Source organism: Anabas testudineus, chromosome 18 (genome assembly GCF_900324465.2).
Source record: "Anabas testudineus chromosome 18, fAnaTes1.2, whole genome shotgun sequence".
Lineage (NCBI taxonomy): Eukaryota > Metazoa > Chordata > Actinopteri > Anabantiformes > Anabantidae > Anabas > Anabas testudineus.
Genome location: NC_046627.1, coordinates 12,960,218 through 12,977,553, shown reverse-complemented (window position 1 = coordinate 12,977,553; position 17,336 = coordinate 12,960,218). Strand labels below are relative to the sequence as shown.

General features: G+C 36.2%; 1 protein-coding gene across 4 annotated transcripts; it reads left to right on the top strand.

The window, feature by feature from the left end:
- Window positions 1–2,007: 2,007 nt before the first annotated feature.
- On the top strand, window positions 2,008–16,339 carry LOC113168645 (endonuclease domain-containing 1 protein-like). 4 transcript variants are annotated; one of them, XM_026369687.2, is made up of 4 exons: window positions 3,667–6,819; window positions 6,978–7,325; window positions 7,602–7,731; window positions 15,960–16,339. In XM_026369687.2, exons 1-4 carry the CDS (start codon window positions 6,808–6,810, stop codon window positions 16,151–16,153), a joined length of 684 nt encoding a protein of 227 aa, XP_026225472.1. In that variant the 5' UTR covers window positions 3,667–6,807; the 3' UTR covers window positions 16,154–16,339. The 4 variants fall into 4 exon arrangements, 3 of the variants coding, with proteins under 3 accessions (XP_026225471.1, XP_026225472.1, XP_026225470.1); XR_003299506.1 differs by lacking the exons at window positions 3,667–6,819; window positions 15,960–16,339 and adding an exon at window positions 2,008–2,132 and having other exon boundaries at window positions 6,978–7,329; window positions 7,602–8,744; XM_026369686.1 differs by lacking the exons at window positions 3,667–6,819; window positions 15,960–16,339 and adding an exon at window positions 2,008–2,132 and having other exon boundaries at window positions 7,602–8,744.
- Window positions 16,340–17,336: the final 997 nt, after the last annotated feature.

Below are 17,336 nucleotides of genomic sequence, written 5' to 3'. Positions count from 1 at the left end.
GCAGCAGGTAGCATCTGTCTGACTGTGGTCTTGATCCAAACTGAGACAATGGTGTGCATTTTACACACATGGTCCAGCAGCTTAGACTCATTCACACGGCAAACAAATAGAAATTCTGCAGTAAAACAATGATGTGAACGCTCAGTTCAAGGATGAGACCACTTCACTTTTGGAATAGATCCCTTCACTTCATACATCAAAGATATCTCTAGAACTGCCTTGTTTTCTTATGGGGTGGCAGTAGTTCAGGTGGTAGAGCAGTAGCCTACGGACCCCAGGGTGAGTGGTTAGATTCCTGGCTACTAGCTGAGGTGACTAGCTGACCCAGTCTCGCAGCTGTCCAAAATGAATTTCCCCAAGAGGGTCAATAAGGTATGCAATATCATTCTTATTAATATTTTCACCTGAGAAACATTGTTAAAATTAGGAGCATCCTGTGCCAAACTAGTCCATGCATTTGTTACTTCTGGACTGGACTATTGAAATTCATTATTAATAGTTTGTCCCAATAACTCCTTAAAGAGCCTCCAGTTAATCCAAAATGCTGCAGCCAGAGTTCTGACTGGAATTAGCAAGAGAGATCATATTACTCCTATGTTAGCTTCTCTCCATTGTCACTGTTCCTCCATCTTGTCTCTCACAAGCTACAATATGTAATGTAAATAAATATATAGACCACGTTTAATGTCTCAAAAGTTCAAAAGGAATTATGCATAATGATTACTTCAACTATGTTTTGGTGAAAACATAATTAAAGTATTTACAGTATACACTGTAGTATTGCTTCTGTTGCCTAAACAATTTTGTTCTACAGGTTTCACATAAGGACACTTTCAGTTTCTTTCCCATTTTAATTTATGTGTAAATTTAACCTGAGTTGGACACTTTGTCCAAAAACATGTATTATATTACATGTATTTTTTTATTTAAAGTACTTCACACACCTCTAAGATACTTTTAACAGGAAGAATGGTGTTGTCAGCTCTGAGAGATTTATTTAGGTCTGCGATTGCCTCATAGGTCGAAGGGAATTCTGGCTCAACCACATTTTTTTCCTCCTCCATACTTCACACATCTCCTGATCATAACTAACAACCAGCTGCGGTTTAAAGCCCAAAACCAACATAAAACCCAACAGAACTCAGCACACGTTTACGTACTGTACACAACTCTGTTAAGCATACTACCACAACATTTGGCTTTGACTAACTCTGGAACCAATGAGGAAATGTTTTGTTTCTTCACAGCTTATCAACCGAAACAAGAAACCATGCAAAGCATCAGGAAATGTTGGAAGTTTCTTTTTCATTTTGAGTTTTACTTCAGAGAACAATGACAACAAGTGTGATGTACCTCCACTGTACAGATGCTGTCAACTGATGTGGAAATATTTATCTCTTGAACTTCTCTCTGAACTTCCGTAATGACTTACATTTCAAGTATGTGTGAAATTGCAGGTTCAACATGTCTTTTACATGACTGTGTGTTGGCTTTAATGTAATCCAGTCTAACAGAAGTAGATTCTGGTGCTGCTCCAGAGTGACAGTTCACCTTAGAGCATGGCCATAATCCAAAACCTGCAGCCAAGACAATGCTGTGGTGGCTTCAGAACACATAATCTGTCGTAGCATCTTGTCCATTGCAGTGTCAGAGGATCTGAACACATTAAAGTGCTCAGAACAGGTTAGCAGAGGCTGTAAACAACACATTTTGGGTGTGAGTCTTTAAGGCAGGAACATTAATGAGCCAAGGACCCAGGGTTTCCATGTGCATTGCACTGCATGTAAGAGCACTTCTTGAGCCCCCATGATACCGCTGGGAGCGTTGCTCTAGGCCCTCAGGTCGAGGTTTATGTTGGTTATTCTGTGTTGAGAGTAGTTGTAACTAAGCAAACCCGATTCCCGCTGGTATGAATAAAATGTGTCAACTTCCGTGGGGGTGTGAAAGAAAAACCAAATCTTGCTGGAGGCGCTAGTAGCTTCCACACTCCAGTAAATATAAAAACCAGACTGTCTTCATAGTTTCACTTAATACCTGCGGTTCAGTTGCCCAGTTTACTTCAAGTTGCCGTCTAGTACGAACAAGACCTACCTGCCTAACTATCTGTTCGTTTCACAAGAGCGTCCGAGAAGGTAAGTTTTTCTTGGCACATTTTCTATTGGGGAAATTAGTGATTAACAAAAACAGACAATCCTGTAGAATCCGAAGAGTGAGTTTAGAAACACTTTAGATCTCAACACTGGATGTCTTGGGCAGATGTGGTCACAAAAAGTGTCAGTAGTTGTTCATTAACCAGCAGTTTATATTAAATATTGTAACCTACACTATTACTATTATGGGGGCAACACCAATTTAATTTACAATTTAATTTCTTGGACTTAAATTGGAATTAGGACTGGCCACACTTCCCCAGTAATTATAAAGAAACCTTAATAATGAAAACCAAGCAAAACAATCTCAGCTAATATAAGCTACCATTGCACTTGGCATTAATTAATAAAAATAAAGAAATCTGACAGGGGTCTAATAGGAGTTACACCCATTGCCTATAAGACATATGTCATTTAGAAGGTACAGTCCACAAATTTCCCCTGAAGATGCTGTTTTCTATTTTAAATAATTTAGATTACTTAGATTATATGTAGATTGTTTGCTTTTTATTCAATTTTATTCATCAAAAAGTCAAACTACTTACATTTTAACCATGATATGTAAAAAAATAAAATCTTTTATGTCCACTGTCTTAGTTTACTTTCTACCTCACATTAAAGTATTAATAGTCCATAAATGGTTAAATGTAAACATCCAGCCTACTGTATTTTAATATTTTTTTTAATAATGCAGAACTTTAATGGGTATTTAATTTTTTACACTACATATTTGTTTTTTTTTTCTCCTCACAGTGTGTGATGATGACACCTCTGAAGATGTGGTGTTTCCTGCCCCTCGCCGTCCTCCTCCTCCTGTTCATCAGTCCCACAGAGACTAAAGTGGTGCAGGGCATGGCACAGTGTGAAGGGTTTCTTCTTAATAAACCTCCACAGGTTCCTGGCATCTTGGAAAAAGGTCAAATCAGGAAACAGAACCAATACAAACTCATCTGCCAGACTTATGAGAACAAAACAAGGTTTGTGACGCTCTACGACACCAAGAACAAGATCCCAGTGTTTTCTGCTTACAAGTACAAAGGGGATGACAAGACAGGAAGGCCACAGGATGAGATTTGGAAGATAGAGCCACAGGTATATGTGTGTCTTAAATATGTTATTTTATTTTCAAGATTCTTCTTTTATGCCTAATATTTTTTTAATTTCATACTGACAGACATCAGCAGCACCATGAAACCTACAACATTTAGGTGCCAAAGGAAAAGTTGATTATGATGACAAGTTAGATACAAATCAATGTTCTCTTGTTTTTGGTAAAATTATATAATATTATAAATAATTTAAGTGTGTAATAAAAATGGGCAGTTTTCAGGAAGGTCTATAAGAAAATGAGGATGACTTGTTTTCAGTTTTTAACAATAAGAACAACAAACCACTGTAATCTGGTTTACTAATCTGGTTTATCTGGCAAAATCACAACCTGTAAACAAATAACTTTTTCTTTGTATCACATTGATTCAATATCAGTTCTACTCACTGACTGTTTCAACTTTTGCAGCTTGAGAACATGAACGGTGACAAAAACATGGAGGATTGTGATGCCAAAAAAACTTACACCAACCAGGCCGGCAACAACGATTATAAGAATAACAAAGACTATAACAGGGGCCATTTATTTCCATCTTCTTTTGGATTTGATAAAACTGATAAAATCTCAACATTCACATTGACAAATATTGTTCCACAAGCAATCTCGTTCAACAGTGGCAGCTGGAAAAAAATGGAAAACTACATCAAATGTATCCTGGAAAACTACTGCGAAAACAATAATAATAACCCTGAGGGCTACGTAGTGACCGGAGCAAAGGCAAATGAAGAAAACAAGACCCTCAACAACAGAGTTAATATACCTTCAATGCTCTGGTCAGCTTTCTGCTGTTACAGTCAACAGAACAAAACGTGGATAGCAGGAGCATTCATGGGAGATAATGTTCCAGATAAATCAAAAACTAAATATCTGCAGATGGAAACTTTGGAAAAGCTTTATAATGAACTGAGCACTGGTAACGCAAAATTTGAGGCATTTCCAGAATCAAGGTGTCCTCTCAACCACACTCCTGAAGATGAAAACATGAAGAAAAAGTGTGAAGACCCTCTACATCTTTTCACAGACATGTTTTACAAAGACGAAGAAGCTTTATGAGGAAAATTTAAGAAAACAGTGTTTAAATCTAAATATTTTTTTTATTTGGTTCCTGTCAACGAGCACGGTAGTTGACTCTTCAGGTTCAGACCTGCAGCAGTAGAGTCAAAGTAAATAATGTTCATAATCATGTTAATGTTTCACTATGAGACTATTTTCTATTTGATAATTCTTATATCTGCTGATGAACGCTCTTTACTGAATTTTTAATTTCTTTTTTATCTGATTGGAGATCAGTTTCAATGTCGATTTGTGACATTGTTTCATTGTTTATGATATTGTAACTATAAAACATTGTTAATTTTAATAATTTTTACTTTTAGCAGTGGGTTTTAGACACATTTAGACTGTTTTAAATTTTTTTATTGCTCATATTTACTCAGATTTTGCAGGCAGAACTGGCAGATGCTGATATTTTTACTGTGAATAAAGAGGATAAACAAGATTGACTGAGTTTATTAGAGTGACAGTAAAGTTAGGACCGTTTGCAGATAAAGTAAGAGAGGTGAGATGGTTTGGACATGTGCAGATGACGGATGAGGAGAGAATCAGTAGACAAAGGATGGAGGAGAAGAGGAAGGACAAAGAGGAGGTTCATGGACGTGAAATGTATGAGGACACTTGATAGAGGTAGGATACTTGTTTTTACATATAATTTGTGTCCTACTTTAATGACCAGAAAGGTCAAGGAAGTTCAAGTTGTACAACATCGTTCTGTTAAATCATCCCGGACTAACTTCCTGTTTTCTGCTGTACTTGGTTGAAGCTGTGGTCCTGACCTGTCACCCTGCTGCTCTGCTCTGCTACTCATTGTCACACTGAACCACAGAGGGACCACAAGGCTGCTCTCGACTCAGCTAAACACCACAAACACTCACATCTATATGTTTCTCTCACGCTCTGTCTGTTTCACATGTCTCATTTTTTTCCACACTGGCCCCATATGTGATCGTTTATAAATATTTTAATAATCTGAAATACATACAGGTAAGTACAGTTATATGTAATGTATGTTATATATGTATTATGTTATGTGCTATATGCCAAATTTATGATGTAGTAGGTGATATGGATAAAAGATGCACCAGGAACAGTATGTAAAGAGCATATTTGACTTGTTTTCAGTGAAACTAATAATAATCAAGTAGTTTGTTTCCTGAACAGTTTAATTTTGGTGTTGTATTATGTTGAAATTAGCATTAAACTTAACATTTAAAGTAAACAAAGACCTATGTCTAATATCGTAACCTTTAACAAGTTTTAATTAAATGTAATCTGGGTCATCTTGCGCGATAATGGTAAATAAACATAAATTAATTTGATATTCATGTTACTCAGCATGTAAGTGTTAACTGAAGCTGTTCAACTGAGCAGCTGGTTTTATTAGTTTTATGACTTTTATGCATCTTACTCCTTTAACGCTGCATCGTGACATGTGGTGAGCTGAACTGTTGGTGAGCTTGTCTCAACCTGTGGTCACTGCATCTTTGTGCAATTTGAACCTCAAAGGAAATTTGCTTTCATCAAGCTTGCTGTGTTAACACACATTTGTAACTTTACTGGTAATTTAATATGTTGTCTACAAGTGTAGATGTGTATGTTAAACCACAGAAATAATAAAATAATGTTTTTATAACTTTGTTAAACACCACCAAGCAGCAACTTTGATTTGATTTTTTATTTTTTGTAGTGCTTTTTACTCTGGATTTTACTGCAGCTGTCCACATACTTCTCAACAATGAAATATTAAATTACACAGACTTAAACAGACACTTCGTTATAAGAGGACTTTGTCAACCGGTAACAAAAAGACAAGCATAAATGCACAGTTAGACTGTCGCCACCTGCAGGTTAACATAAGAACGATCATGTACTCATGTATTTTAAGTTAGTACGGTGCTGTAATACTTTGTTTGTGTGACATTGGTGTGTAACTGATCATCTTTTAGCTAAAATACAAACTTCTACTCAGTCTTTTTACCCTTTTCTGTTTTTATTCCTGTACTAACATCATCCCCTATTCTTGTTCTCTGTGCTGTTTCATCCCAACATTATCTCTCCTCTGAACATCTCCACCAAAACATTCAGAAAGCAGTGAACAGTGTTTTTATTGGAGACTATTTCCAGCTGTGGACAGTTTTTGGTTTATGGTGGTGAAATTTTTAAGCGTTTGATTTATCGAACCAACACAATAATTATACAAACCAGTGGTTTTAATGTTTCGGCTGATCAGTCTCTTCAATGTGGAAATTTTTAATGTTGACCACAGTGAGGAGGTGTCAGACCACAAACTGCGTCACAGGGTGTTGCATGTTGGTTTGTGTAGCTGCAGACTAGAAGGGTGCATTAGAACACCTTGATGGAGGTGGGAGTAGCTACTATCACAGCTCTGGTGGATATAAACGCAAGACTTCCTTCACAGTTTGACTGAATATCTGAGGGTCAGTTACACCGTATGTTTGAAGTGACTGCTCTTCTTCTTGTTCATCTTCTTGAATGTTTCACAATGTAAGTTTTTCTTGTTATTTTCTTTAAATTATTTGGGTTCACTGTCTGTTAAAACTATACAAAGATTACAATGCAAAAAAATCCATGTTCTTCTATTTGTTAAACCAAACTAAACCAATATATGTGAAGTTTTGCTAAATTGTTTTCTCCTATGAAAGTGTGTGATGATGACTCCTCTGAACACGTGGTGTCTCCTGCCCCTCACTGTCCTCCTCCTCCTGTCCATCAGTCCCACAGAGACTGAAGTGGTGCAGTCGATGTCACAGTGTGAAGGGTTTATCCTTAATAAACCTCCACAGGTTCCTGGCATCTTGGAAAATGGTCAAATCAAGGGTAAGAACAGATACAGAGTCATCTGCCAGACTTATGAGAACAAAAGAAGGTTTGTGACACTCTACGACACCAAGAACAAGATCCCAGTGCTTTCTGCTTACAAGTACAGAGGACAAGAAAACTCAGAGGAGAGAGAGGAAAGACCCAAAACCCACTGGAAGATAGAGCCACAAGTATGTATGTATTTCTAATCACACAATACTACATTATAATGTCTTAACTAATTCAGCACATTTTAAGGGATTGTAGAACCCTTTAAAACCTATTTACATCAATATTCTCTTGGCTTTGGTAAAATTCTATTTAAAAAAAAATAGAAATAAAAATAAATTGTATCAACAAGATGCTCTATGGTCTACCCACGGAAATCTGGTTTACTTTGAAAAAATCAGCAAACATTCAACTTTTATATTATTTATCACAATGAGTCATTGTTTCAACTTTTGCAGCTTGAAGACAGGAGCACTGACAAAAACATGAAGAAATGTGATCAAGCTCAGTACAAGAACCAGGCCAGTGACAACGACTATAAGAACAACAAAGACTATAACAGGGGTCATTTATTTCCATCTTCTTATGGTTTTGATGAAAGTGATAAAATCTCAACGTTCACTCTGACAAACATTGTTCCACAAGCAATCTCGTTCAACAGTGGCAGCTGGGAAAAAATGGAAAAATACATGAGATGTGTCCTGGAAAATTACTGCGAAAACAAAGAAGGCTACGTAGTGACTGGAGCAAAGGCAAGTCCAGACAAAAAACTCAACAGCAGAGTTAATATACCTTCAATGCTCTGGTCAGCTTTCTGCTGTTACAGTCAACAGAACAGAAAGTGGATAGCAGGAGCATTCTGGGGAGCCAATGTTCGAGATGAATCTGAAACTACATATCTGCCGATGAGAACTTTGGCAGATCTTTATAATGAACTGAGCACTGGCAGTGCAAGATTTGAGGCATTTCCAGGACCAAGAGAAAACACCTCAAAGTGCCCGCTCAAAGAAACTGCCGAAGAGTCTTTAGGAGCATTAAATATTAAAACAACCTGCAAATACCCACCAAAAAATTTCACAGAGATTTTCCACAAAGACAAAGCCAAAGGCTTCAAGAAGAACGGTAAAACATTGAGGATCATAGTTGAAGACTAAAACTAGGTCAAAACTTAGAAACCAGTGTTTGAATCTAATAAGGCCTCTGATAAAATTCAAAGACACAGATTTTACCCTCAAGATAGTTTTGGAAGTCAATAATATCATAGAGCTTTCAGAAATGCAGCAGTAGAAGTAAATTATGATTCCCTTTGCTAAACTTTAACCTGCTGATGAATGTTTAACCATAATAATATGAATACAATTCTTTATTTCTCTTTATTATATATTTTTTTATTTAATCATTGTTTTGCATTTTGACTTTTCTTGTAGTGGATTTTAACTTCAGATACATTTAGACTGTTAATAATTGTATTTTCAATCCTGACAAGTTAATCGGTATTTTATTCACATTTGATTTATTCATTTGTTGATGATTACATTTTGAAATTTGTGATATTGTTGGATATTGTGGTATTGATTCATTGGTCAATAAATTAATTCATTATTGGGTGAATTTTTGAATTAAAATTATTTTAGCATCTGTTTAAATGTGTGCCTTATCCATCTCTATCTATAAGCTTTATAAAAAAGGAAAGTTTTAAGTCTAGTCTTAAATGTAGAGAGGGTGTCTGCCTCCAGAACCTGAACTGGGAACTGGTTCCACAGGAGAGGGGCTTGATAGCTAAAGGCTCTGCCTCCCATTCTACATCTGGAAACTCTAGGAGCCACAAGTAAACCTGCAGCCTGAGAACGTAGAGTTCTGCTTGGAAGATATGGAACTATGAGGTCTTTAAGATAAGATGGAGCCTGATTATTAAGTGATTTATAAGTGAGGAGAAGAATTTTAAATTCAATTCTGGATTTTTCAGGGAGCCAATGGAGAATCTAGCCACATGGGTTGCAAGCCAGTGAGGAAGAGGTTAGCTAAAAGACAGTGGGATGTAGAAAGGACTGAGGAAAGTAGACAGGAGTACAAGGAAGTGCAGCACAGAGTGAAGAGGGAGGTGGGAAAGGCCAAACAGAAAGCTTATGATGAGCTGGTCTCACCACTGTGTACAAGACAGTGATGAGGCCAGCTCTGCTCTATGGGTTAGAGACGGTAGCAGTGAGAAAAAGACATGAGGATGAGATGGAGGTAGCAGAGATGAAGATGTTGAGGTTCTCCTTAGGAGTGACCAGGTTAGACAGAATAAGGAACGAGTACATCAGAGGGACGGCTCACGTTGCCTGTGTTAGCAACAAAGTCAGAGAGGCCAGACTGAGATGGTTTGGACATGTTCAGAGGAGGGATAGTGAATATATTGGTAGAAGGATGTTGGAGATGGAGGAGGACAAGAGGACAACCAAAGAGGAGATATATGGATGTTATAACAGAGGACATGAGGTTGGCTAGTGTTAGGGTAGAAGATGTTCATGATAGAGTGAGGTGGAAAAGGATGATTCGCTGTGGCGACCCCTGATGGGAAAAGCCAAAAGAGAGAAGAAGACAGGGAGCCAATGGAGAGAAGCTAACGTTGGAGAAATATGATTCTCTTACTAAGAGACAGCATTTTGGATTAACTGGAGGCTTTTTAATGAGATATTGGGACATCCCATTAATAATGAATTACAAAAGTCCAGTCTGGAAGTAACAAATGCATGGACTAGTTTTTCAGCATCACTTTGGGACAGGATGCTCCTAATTTTAACAATGTTTCTCAGGTGAAAAAAGGCAGTTCTAGAGATTTCTTTGATGTATGAAGTGAAGGAGATATCGTGGTCAAAGATAACTCTAAGATTTCTCACAGTGTTACTCGAGGCCAATACTACGGTAAGTCATCAAGGGTGAGAATTTGATTAGACATGGTGTCTCTGAGATTTTTAGGTTCAAATAAAATAACCTCTGTCTTGTCTGGATTTAGGAGAAGGAAATTGGAGGACATCCAGGTCTTTATGTCTTTTAAGCATTCTTGAAGTTTGACTAATTGATTAGTTTCTCCTGGTTTAATAGATAAGTATAGCTGGGTATCATCTGCATAACAATGGAAATTTATAGAGTGTTTCCAAATAATATTGCCTGAGGGGGACATATATAAAGTGAAAAGAATCGGTCCAAGCACAGAACCCTGTGGAACTCCGTAGCTAACTTTGCTGTGCATGGAAGATTCATCATTAACATGTAAAAACTGAAATCTATCCGATAGATACGATTTAAACCACTCTAGTGCTGTTCCTTTGATTCCAATGACATGTTCCAGTATGTGTAATAAAATGTTGTGATCTATAGTGTCGAATGCAGCACTAAGATCTAACATGACGAGTATAGAGAGTAGACCATTGTCTGATGCTAATAGAAGATCGTTAGTGACCTTTACCAGTGCTGCTTCTGTACTATGATGTACTCTAAATCCTGACTGGAAATCTTCATACAAGTTACTGTGCTGCCAGTTCTTTACTGTTTTATATAAGGAAAAAGTTTAAGAGTGTATTATACTTCTATTCAAGTAAGATTCAGTGGCACTTGCACTACTTTTATGTTCTCGATTTGTACTTTTTATTTCAGTACATTTATTACTGGTCACTTTTTTTTATTCCTCCACCTATTTTTTCTCCACTAGCCAATAAGTTGGAGTGGTCACACAACACAGATCTGTATAAACAGATGCACAGTATGCACAAAGGCGGAGACACCTTTCTCCTAAGGTGGCCTAGGTCATAAGACATCTGCAGAAAGATGCTACAAATGTTTTATCAAACCACAGCAAATGTGCTGTTTTATCCTGCAGTCTTCCTGGGAGGCAGCATAAACCAGAAGTAAACAAGGTGGCTGGACAAACTGGTACCAAAAGCCTGCACAGTAACTGGAGTGAGGTTAGACTCATTAAAGACTGTGGTGGAGAATTGCATATAAAAAAACGATAAAGGCCATTCTGCAATACACCGACCATCCCATACACAAGATCTTGATGTTTGATGAATAATTCCCCCCTGACAGTGTGTGATGATAAAGATCCTATGAAGATGTAGTGTTTCCTGCCCCTGTGTCCTACTTTAATGATCAGACTTTCTGTGGAAGTTCAAGTTGTACAACATTGTTCTGTTAAATCATCACGGACTAACTTCCTGTTTTCTGCTGTACTTGGTTGAAGCTGTGGTCCTGACCTGTCACCCTGCTGCTCTGCTCTGCTCCTCATTGTCACACTGAACCACAGAGGGACCACAAGGCTGCTCTCGACTCAGCTGAACACCACAAACACTCACATCTATATGTTTCTCTCACACTCTGTCTGTTTCACATGTCTCATTTTTTTCCACACTGGCCCCATATGTGATAGTTTATAAATATTTTAATAATCTGAAATACATACAGGTAAGTACAGTTATATGTAATGTATGTTATATATGTATTATGTTATGTGGTATATGCCAAATTTATGATGTAGTAGGTAATATGGATAAAAGATGCACCAGGAACAGTATATAAAGAGCATATTTGACTTGTTTTCAGTGAAACTAATAATAATTATTACATTAATCAAGTAGTTTGTTTCCTGAACAGTTTAATTTTGGTGTTGTATTATGTTGAAATTAGCATTAAACTTAACATTTGAGTAAACAAAGACCTATGTCTAATATCTTAACCTTTAACAAGTTTAAATTAAATGTAATCTGGGTCATCTTGCGCGATAATGGTAAATAAACATAAATTAATTTGATATTCATGTTACTCAGCATGTAAGTGTTAACTGAAGCTGTTCAACTGAGCAGCTGGTTTTATTAGTTTTATGACTTTTATGCATCTTACTCCTTTAACGCTGCATCGTGACATGTGGTGAGCTGAACTGTTGGTGAGCTTGTCTCAACCTGTGGTCACTGCATCTTTGTGCAATTTGCACCTCAAAGGAAATGTGTTTTCATCAAGTTTGCTGTGTTGACACACATTTGTCACTTCACTGGTAATTTAATATGTTGTCTACAAGTGTAGATGTGTATGTTACACTACAAGAATAATAAAATAATTTATTTATAATTTTCTTAAACACCACCAAGCAGCAACTTTGATTTGATTTTTAATTTTTTGCAGTGCTCTTTACTCTGGATTTTACTGCAGCTGTCCACATACTTGTCAACAATGAAATATTAAATTACACCATTCACAAACAGACACTTCGTTATAAGAGGACTTTGTCAACCGGTAACAAAAAGACAAGCATAAATGCACAGTTAGACTGTCGCCACCTGCAGGTTAACATCAGAACGATCATGTACTCATGTTTTTTACTTAAGTACAGTGATGTAGTACTTATACTTTAATGTTCCCAGTTTGCATCCAGCCACTGCAGTTATTTGATAACTTTTGTTAGTGATTACTTCACATTAAGACAAACAACAGGAAATAATTAATGGCAGGTGAAATAACATTATTTAATAACGTTATTAAAAATACATATTCACTTTACAACATCAAAATTATGAATACACTAGTAAAACTAATGCAACAATAGGATATACAGTATATATTAAAAAATAACACCACACCACAACACCACAGAGTAACACAAAGGAGAAATTCAGTTTGGTTTTAATGAAATCTGTTTAGTGATCAGTAGAGTGGGCGCTTGGTCTTTTTCTTGCTCTAGCCTTCCTCTTATGTTAGCTTTCTGTTACCATGCCTTATGCTAACGGGTCGGTTTTGACCCGCATCTTAAATCAGCTATAAAATACACAAAAAACATTATTTATCATTCAAACATTTTTGGATCTCTTGGTTATATTGTTAGGCTTCCTCATCCATGAAATTATTAGTTTCAATCTTTTTGGTCAGGGCTTTTTTGCCTTTTTTTTCAGTATACTCCTAAATTTCGATTTTTGAAAAATGGTAAAATGTACCTCAAAAAAATCACATTAATAAATAAAAGGTTGTTTTGTTACTTTACTGTCATTGGGGGACATTACAACACACCTCTTTAATTATTTTTAAATTTAATTTTGTTTAATTAATTTATTTATTAATATTATTACCAATCGTAGCACTTATGGTGTTGGGGTCAGTTTCGACCCGTAGACATTAGCTTCAAGAAAAGGAGAAAAAATTAATTTTTTCTATCACTTACAAAACTTAAATATAAATACAAATGAAAAGCAGAACAAGTCAGAACAACAAATATAGATTTGCAAGCAAACAAACAAAAAACAAACAGACAAATCTAGTCTCTGTGTTTAGATGCATGTGTGGCAAAAAGTGTCACTCTTAGTGTGTTCTTTGCAAAGATATTTCTTGCAGTTTATATACAGCACATTTGTCTTTTTGTCCTTACTATTTGGGCAGATCTGATACATTTTTCTTTTAGAATCAGGTGGCCTGAGTGGAATTGTATCTCTGGCTGGTCTGGTTGGTGTTGATGCATGGCTAGCTGAGGATGACGATGAAGGTGCTTTTTGTTGTACTGATGTGGTGGACATAGTGCTATCTGACCTAGGCTGCAGCATCTATCATGGGGGACCCTTTCCCTTCGCGCAGTGTGCGACTTGACAAGGGAGATTCCCAGCTCCTCAAGAAACATTCTCCCCTTGTTTTTTTTTTGTTGCATTCCACCTTTGGTGGATGTGGGTCCACAATACAAATGCATTATATGCAGACACGTCAAGGAGGTTGTAAAACACAACCGTTGGCCATCTCCTAATCCTGCACTGGCAAGTATAGGTGGCAGTCAGCTTGTCCAGGTTATCCACTCCTCCTTTTTTTTGTTATAGTCAAGAATAATTGCCGTTTTTTTGTCACTTCTTGCTGATACAGCTACATCTTTGCGAAGAGTAGACATAAGTATCATACTTCAACAGTGGTAGTGTCTGTACAGGCAAAGTGAAGCCCTATTCTTCACCTGCAAGATCACATCTTGCTGTAGTATCTCTGTTTTCAAATCTGATGACTCTTGATATCATTTGGAACATCTGAAGTGACATTGTTGGCCAACAAAAAAAAAACTTCAGATTTGTTTGTTTGTTTTTGTGCAGGTAAACACAGCACATGATTGGAAGAAGAGCTGGCTGTTAGTGTTTGGGCTGAAATTGAACTTATAAGTTATTAGTTTTGACTTTTTTATTGATTTAAAATCTTACACTTTAGTAGCGGGTCAAAACCGACCCTAACAACACAAACGCTATAATTTCAATAGGAAGATTTTATAATTTGGTTAGATTTTAATTTTTTATTTGTGTTAAATTGAAAAGTCAAAACTGATAAACAATTTGTTTTTATGCTAACAAATGGCGTACGACCTTCACCTCCAGTTTGTGTGACATTGGTGTGTAACTGATCATCTTTTAGCTAAAATACAACCTTCTACTCAGTCTTTTTACCCTTTTTCTGTTTTTATCCCTGTACTAACATCATCCTCATTCTTGTTCTCTCTGCTGTTTCATCCCAACATTATCTCTCCTCTGAACATCTCCACCAAAACAATCAGAAAGCAGTGAACAGTGTATTCTGTTCTTTTCTCTCTTCTCTTTCCACTCACCCCAACCGGTCGAGGCAGATGGCCGCCTACTATGAGCCTGGTTCTGCTGGAGGTTTCTTCCTCTAAAGGGAGTTTTTCCTCTCCGCTGTTGCCTAAAGCTTGCTCAAATGGGATTGTTGGGTTTTGTCTATAATCTTTTGTATAAATATTTTCTGTAAGGGCTTGAACCTTACACTGTAAAGTGCCTTGAGATAACTTCTGTTGTAAATTGGTGCCATACAAATAAAACTGAATTGAATTAAATTGAATTCAGTTATAGTTTTTCAGTTAATTTGCTTCAGTTTTGCTGAATTAAATTTAAATGCTTTATTGTTTTCTCCTCTGTCAGTGTGTGATGATGATTCTATAAAGATGTGGTGTCTCCTGCCCCTCGCCGTCCTCCTCCTCCTGTCCATAAGTCCCACAGAGACTGAAGTGGTGCAGTCGATGTCACAGTGTGAAGGTTTTATTCTTAATAGACCTCCACAGTTTCCAGGCATCTTGGAAAAAGGTCAAATCAAGGGTAAGAACAGATACAAACTCATCTGCCAGACTTATGAGAACAAGACAAGGTTTGTGACGCTCTACGACACCAAGAACAAGATCCCAGTGCTTTCTGCTTACAAGTACAGAAGACAAGAAAACTCAGAGGAGAAAGAGGAAAGACCCAAAACCCACTGGAAGATAGAGCCACAGGTATGTATGGATTTATAAACACACTATAATAAATTATAATTTCTTTACTAATTCAGCACATTTTAGGGGATTGTAGAACCCTATAAAACCTATTTAAAAAATATTCTCTTGGCTTTGGTAAAATGATGTTTAAAAAATAGAAATAAAAATAAAACTGTATCAACAAGATGCTCTATGGTCTATAAGAAAATGTCATATGACAAAGACCTCAATTTGTTTTAACAATAAGAACCATTAGCCACTGTAATCTGGTTTACTTTGGAAAAATCAGCAAACATTAAACTTTTTATATTATTTATCACAGTGATTCATTCATTTCATTTCATCAACTTTTGCAGCTTGAAGACAGGAGCACTGATAAAAACATGGAGGATTGTGATCAAGCTGAGTACAAGAACCAGGCCAGTGACAGCGACTATAAGCATAACAAAGATATATATATATATATATATATATATATATATATATATATATATATATATATATATATATATATATATATATATATATATATATAACAGGGGCCATTTATTTCCATCTTCTTATGGTTTTGATGAAAGTGATAAAATCTCAACGTTCACTCTGACAAACGCTGTTCCACAAGAAAGATCGTTCAACAATGGCAGCTGGAGAAAAATGGAAAACTACATCAAATGTATCCTGGAAAACTACTGCAAAAACAAAGAAGGGTACGTAGTGACGGGAGCAAAGGCAAATCCAGAAACTCAACAAGAGAGTTAATATACCTTCAATGCTCTGGTCAGCTTTCTGCTGTTACAGTCAACAAAACAAAAAGTGGGTAGCAGGAGCATTCTGGGGGGATAATGTTCGAGATAAATCGAAAACTACATATCTGCGGATGAGAACCTTGGCAGATCTCTATAATGAACTGAGCACTGGCAAAACAAAATTTGAGGCATTTCCAGGACCAAAAGAAAACACCTCAAAGTGCCCGCTTAAAGAAACTGCTGAAGAGTCTCTAAGAGCCTTAAATATTGATACAACCTGCAAATACCCACAAAATAATTTCATACACATTTTCCACAAAGACAAAGACAAAGGCTTCATGAAGAACGATAAAACATTGGGGATCGTAGTTTAAGAATCTTAGGAATCAGCATAAAATCACAGTTTTTACCCTCAGAAGAGTTTTGTTAGTCAGCAATATTGTTTCATAATCAGTCTGTAGTAGCAGAATAAAAGTAAATAATGATTCTCTTTGCTTAACTTTCACTGTGAGACAATTTTCTATTTGAGAGTCTTTAATCTGCTGATGAATGCTCTTTACTGAAGAAAGTTTATTGTACATTTTCACTTAGTCTTTATATGATTTGAGGTCAATTTCTAATTCCGTTTTCATTGCTTGTCTCTTTTTTTTTTGCTCTATATTGTGATTTTAAAACATTTAAGGTTCCATTTTAATTACTTTTACTTTCCTGACTTCGAACATATTTAGGTTGTTAATGATTCATTTTTAATTCTTCATAGGTTTAGTTGTATTTTATTTTTATTGGATTTATTAGTTTATTGGGAACAAATAATTAAGTTTGGAGTTTATTCATTTTTTATTTGCTCAAATGGTCACTGATCTCATGATTTGTTGCCTAAATGTGTGAACTGAAATGTGTTTCAGCAGTTGATTTAACACGTAAAGTCAAAGTTTTATACCATGTGTGAGAAATTTAAAAATCTTAAATTAAACGCATACATTTTTTTTTAATAATAGAAAGTTTAAAGAAGAGTCTGAAACAGTGCATTATAACAAATACAATGCAATACACTGTAAATAAATACATTTACTATTAAGGGAAGAAATTGTTCTATTATGTTTATTAATACATTCAGTTCTTGTCTGATGGAACAAATAGAAAACAATGGATATTTCGTCAAATATGCATTCATTTTTTTATTGTAATACCTCAGT

Excerpts from the sequence above, each read along its gene's own strand:
- LOC113168645 (XM_026369685.1), top strand. Across the intron at positions 7,326-7,601 it reads ACTGGAAGATAGAGCCACAA|CTTGAAGACAGGAGCACTGA; the intron begins GTATGTATGTAT and ends CAACTTTTGCAG.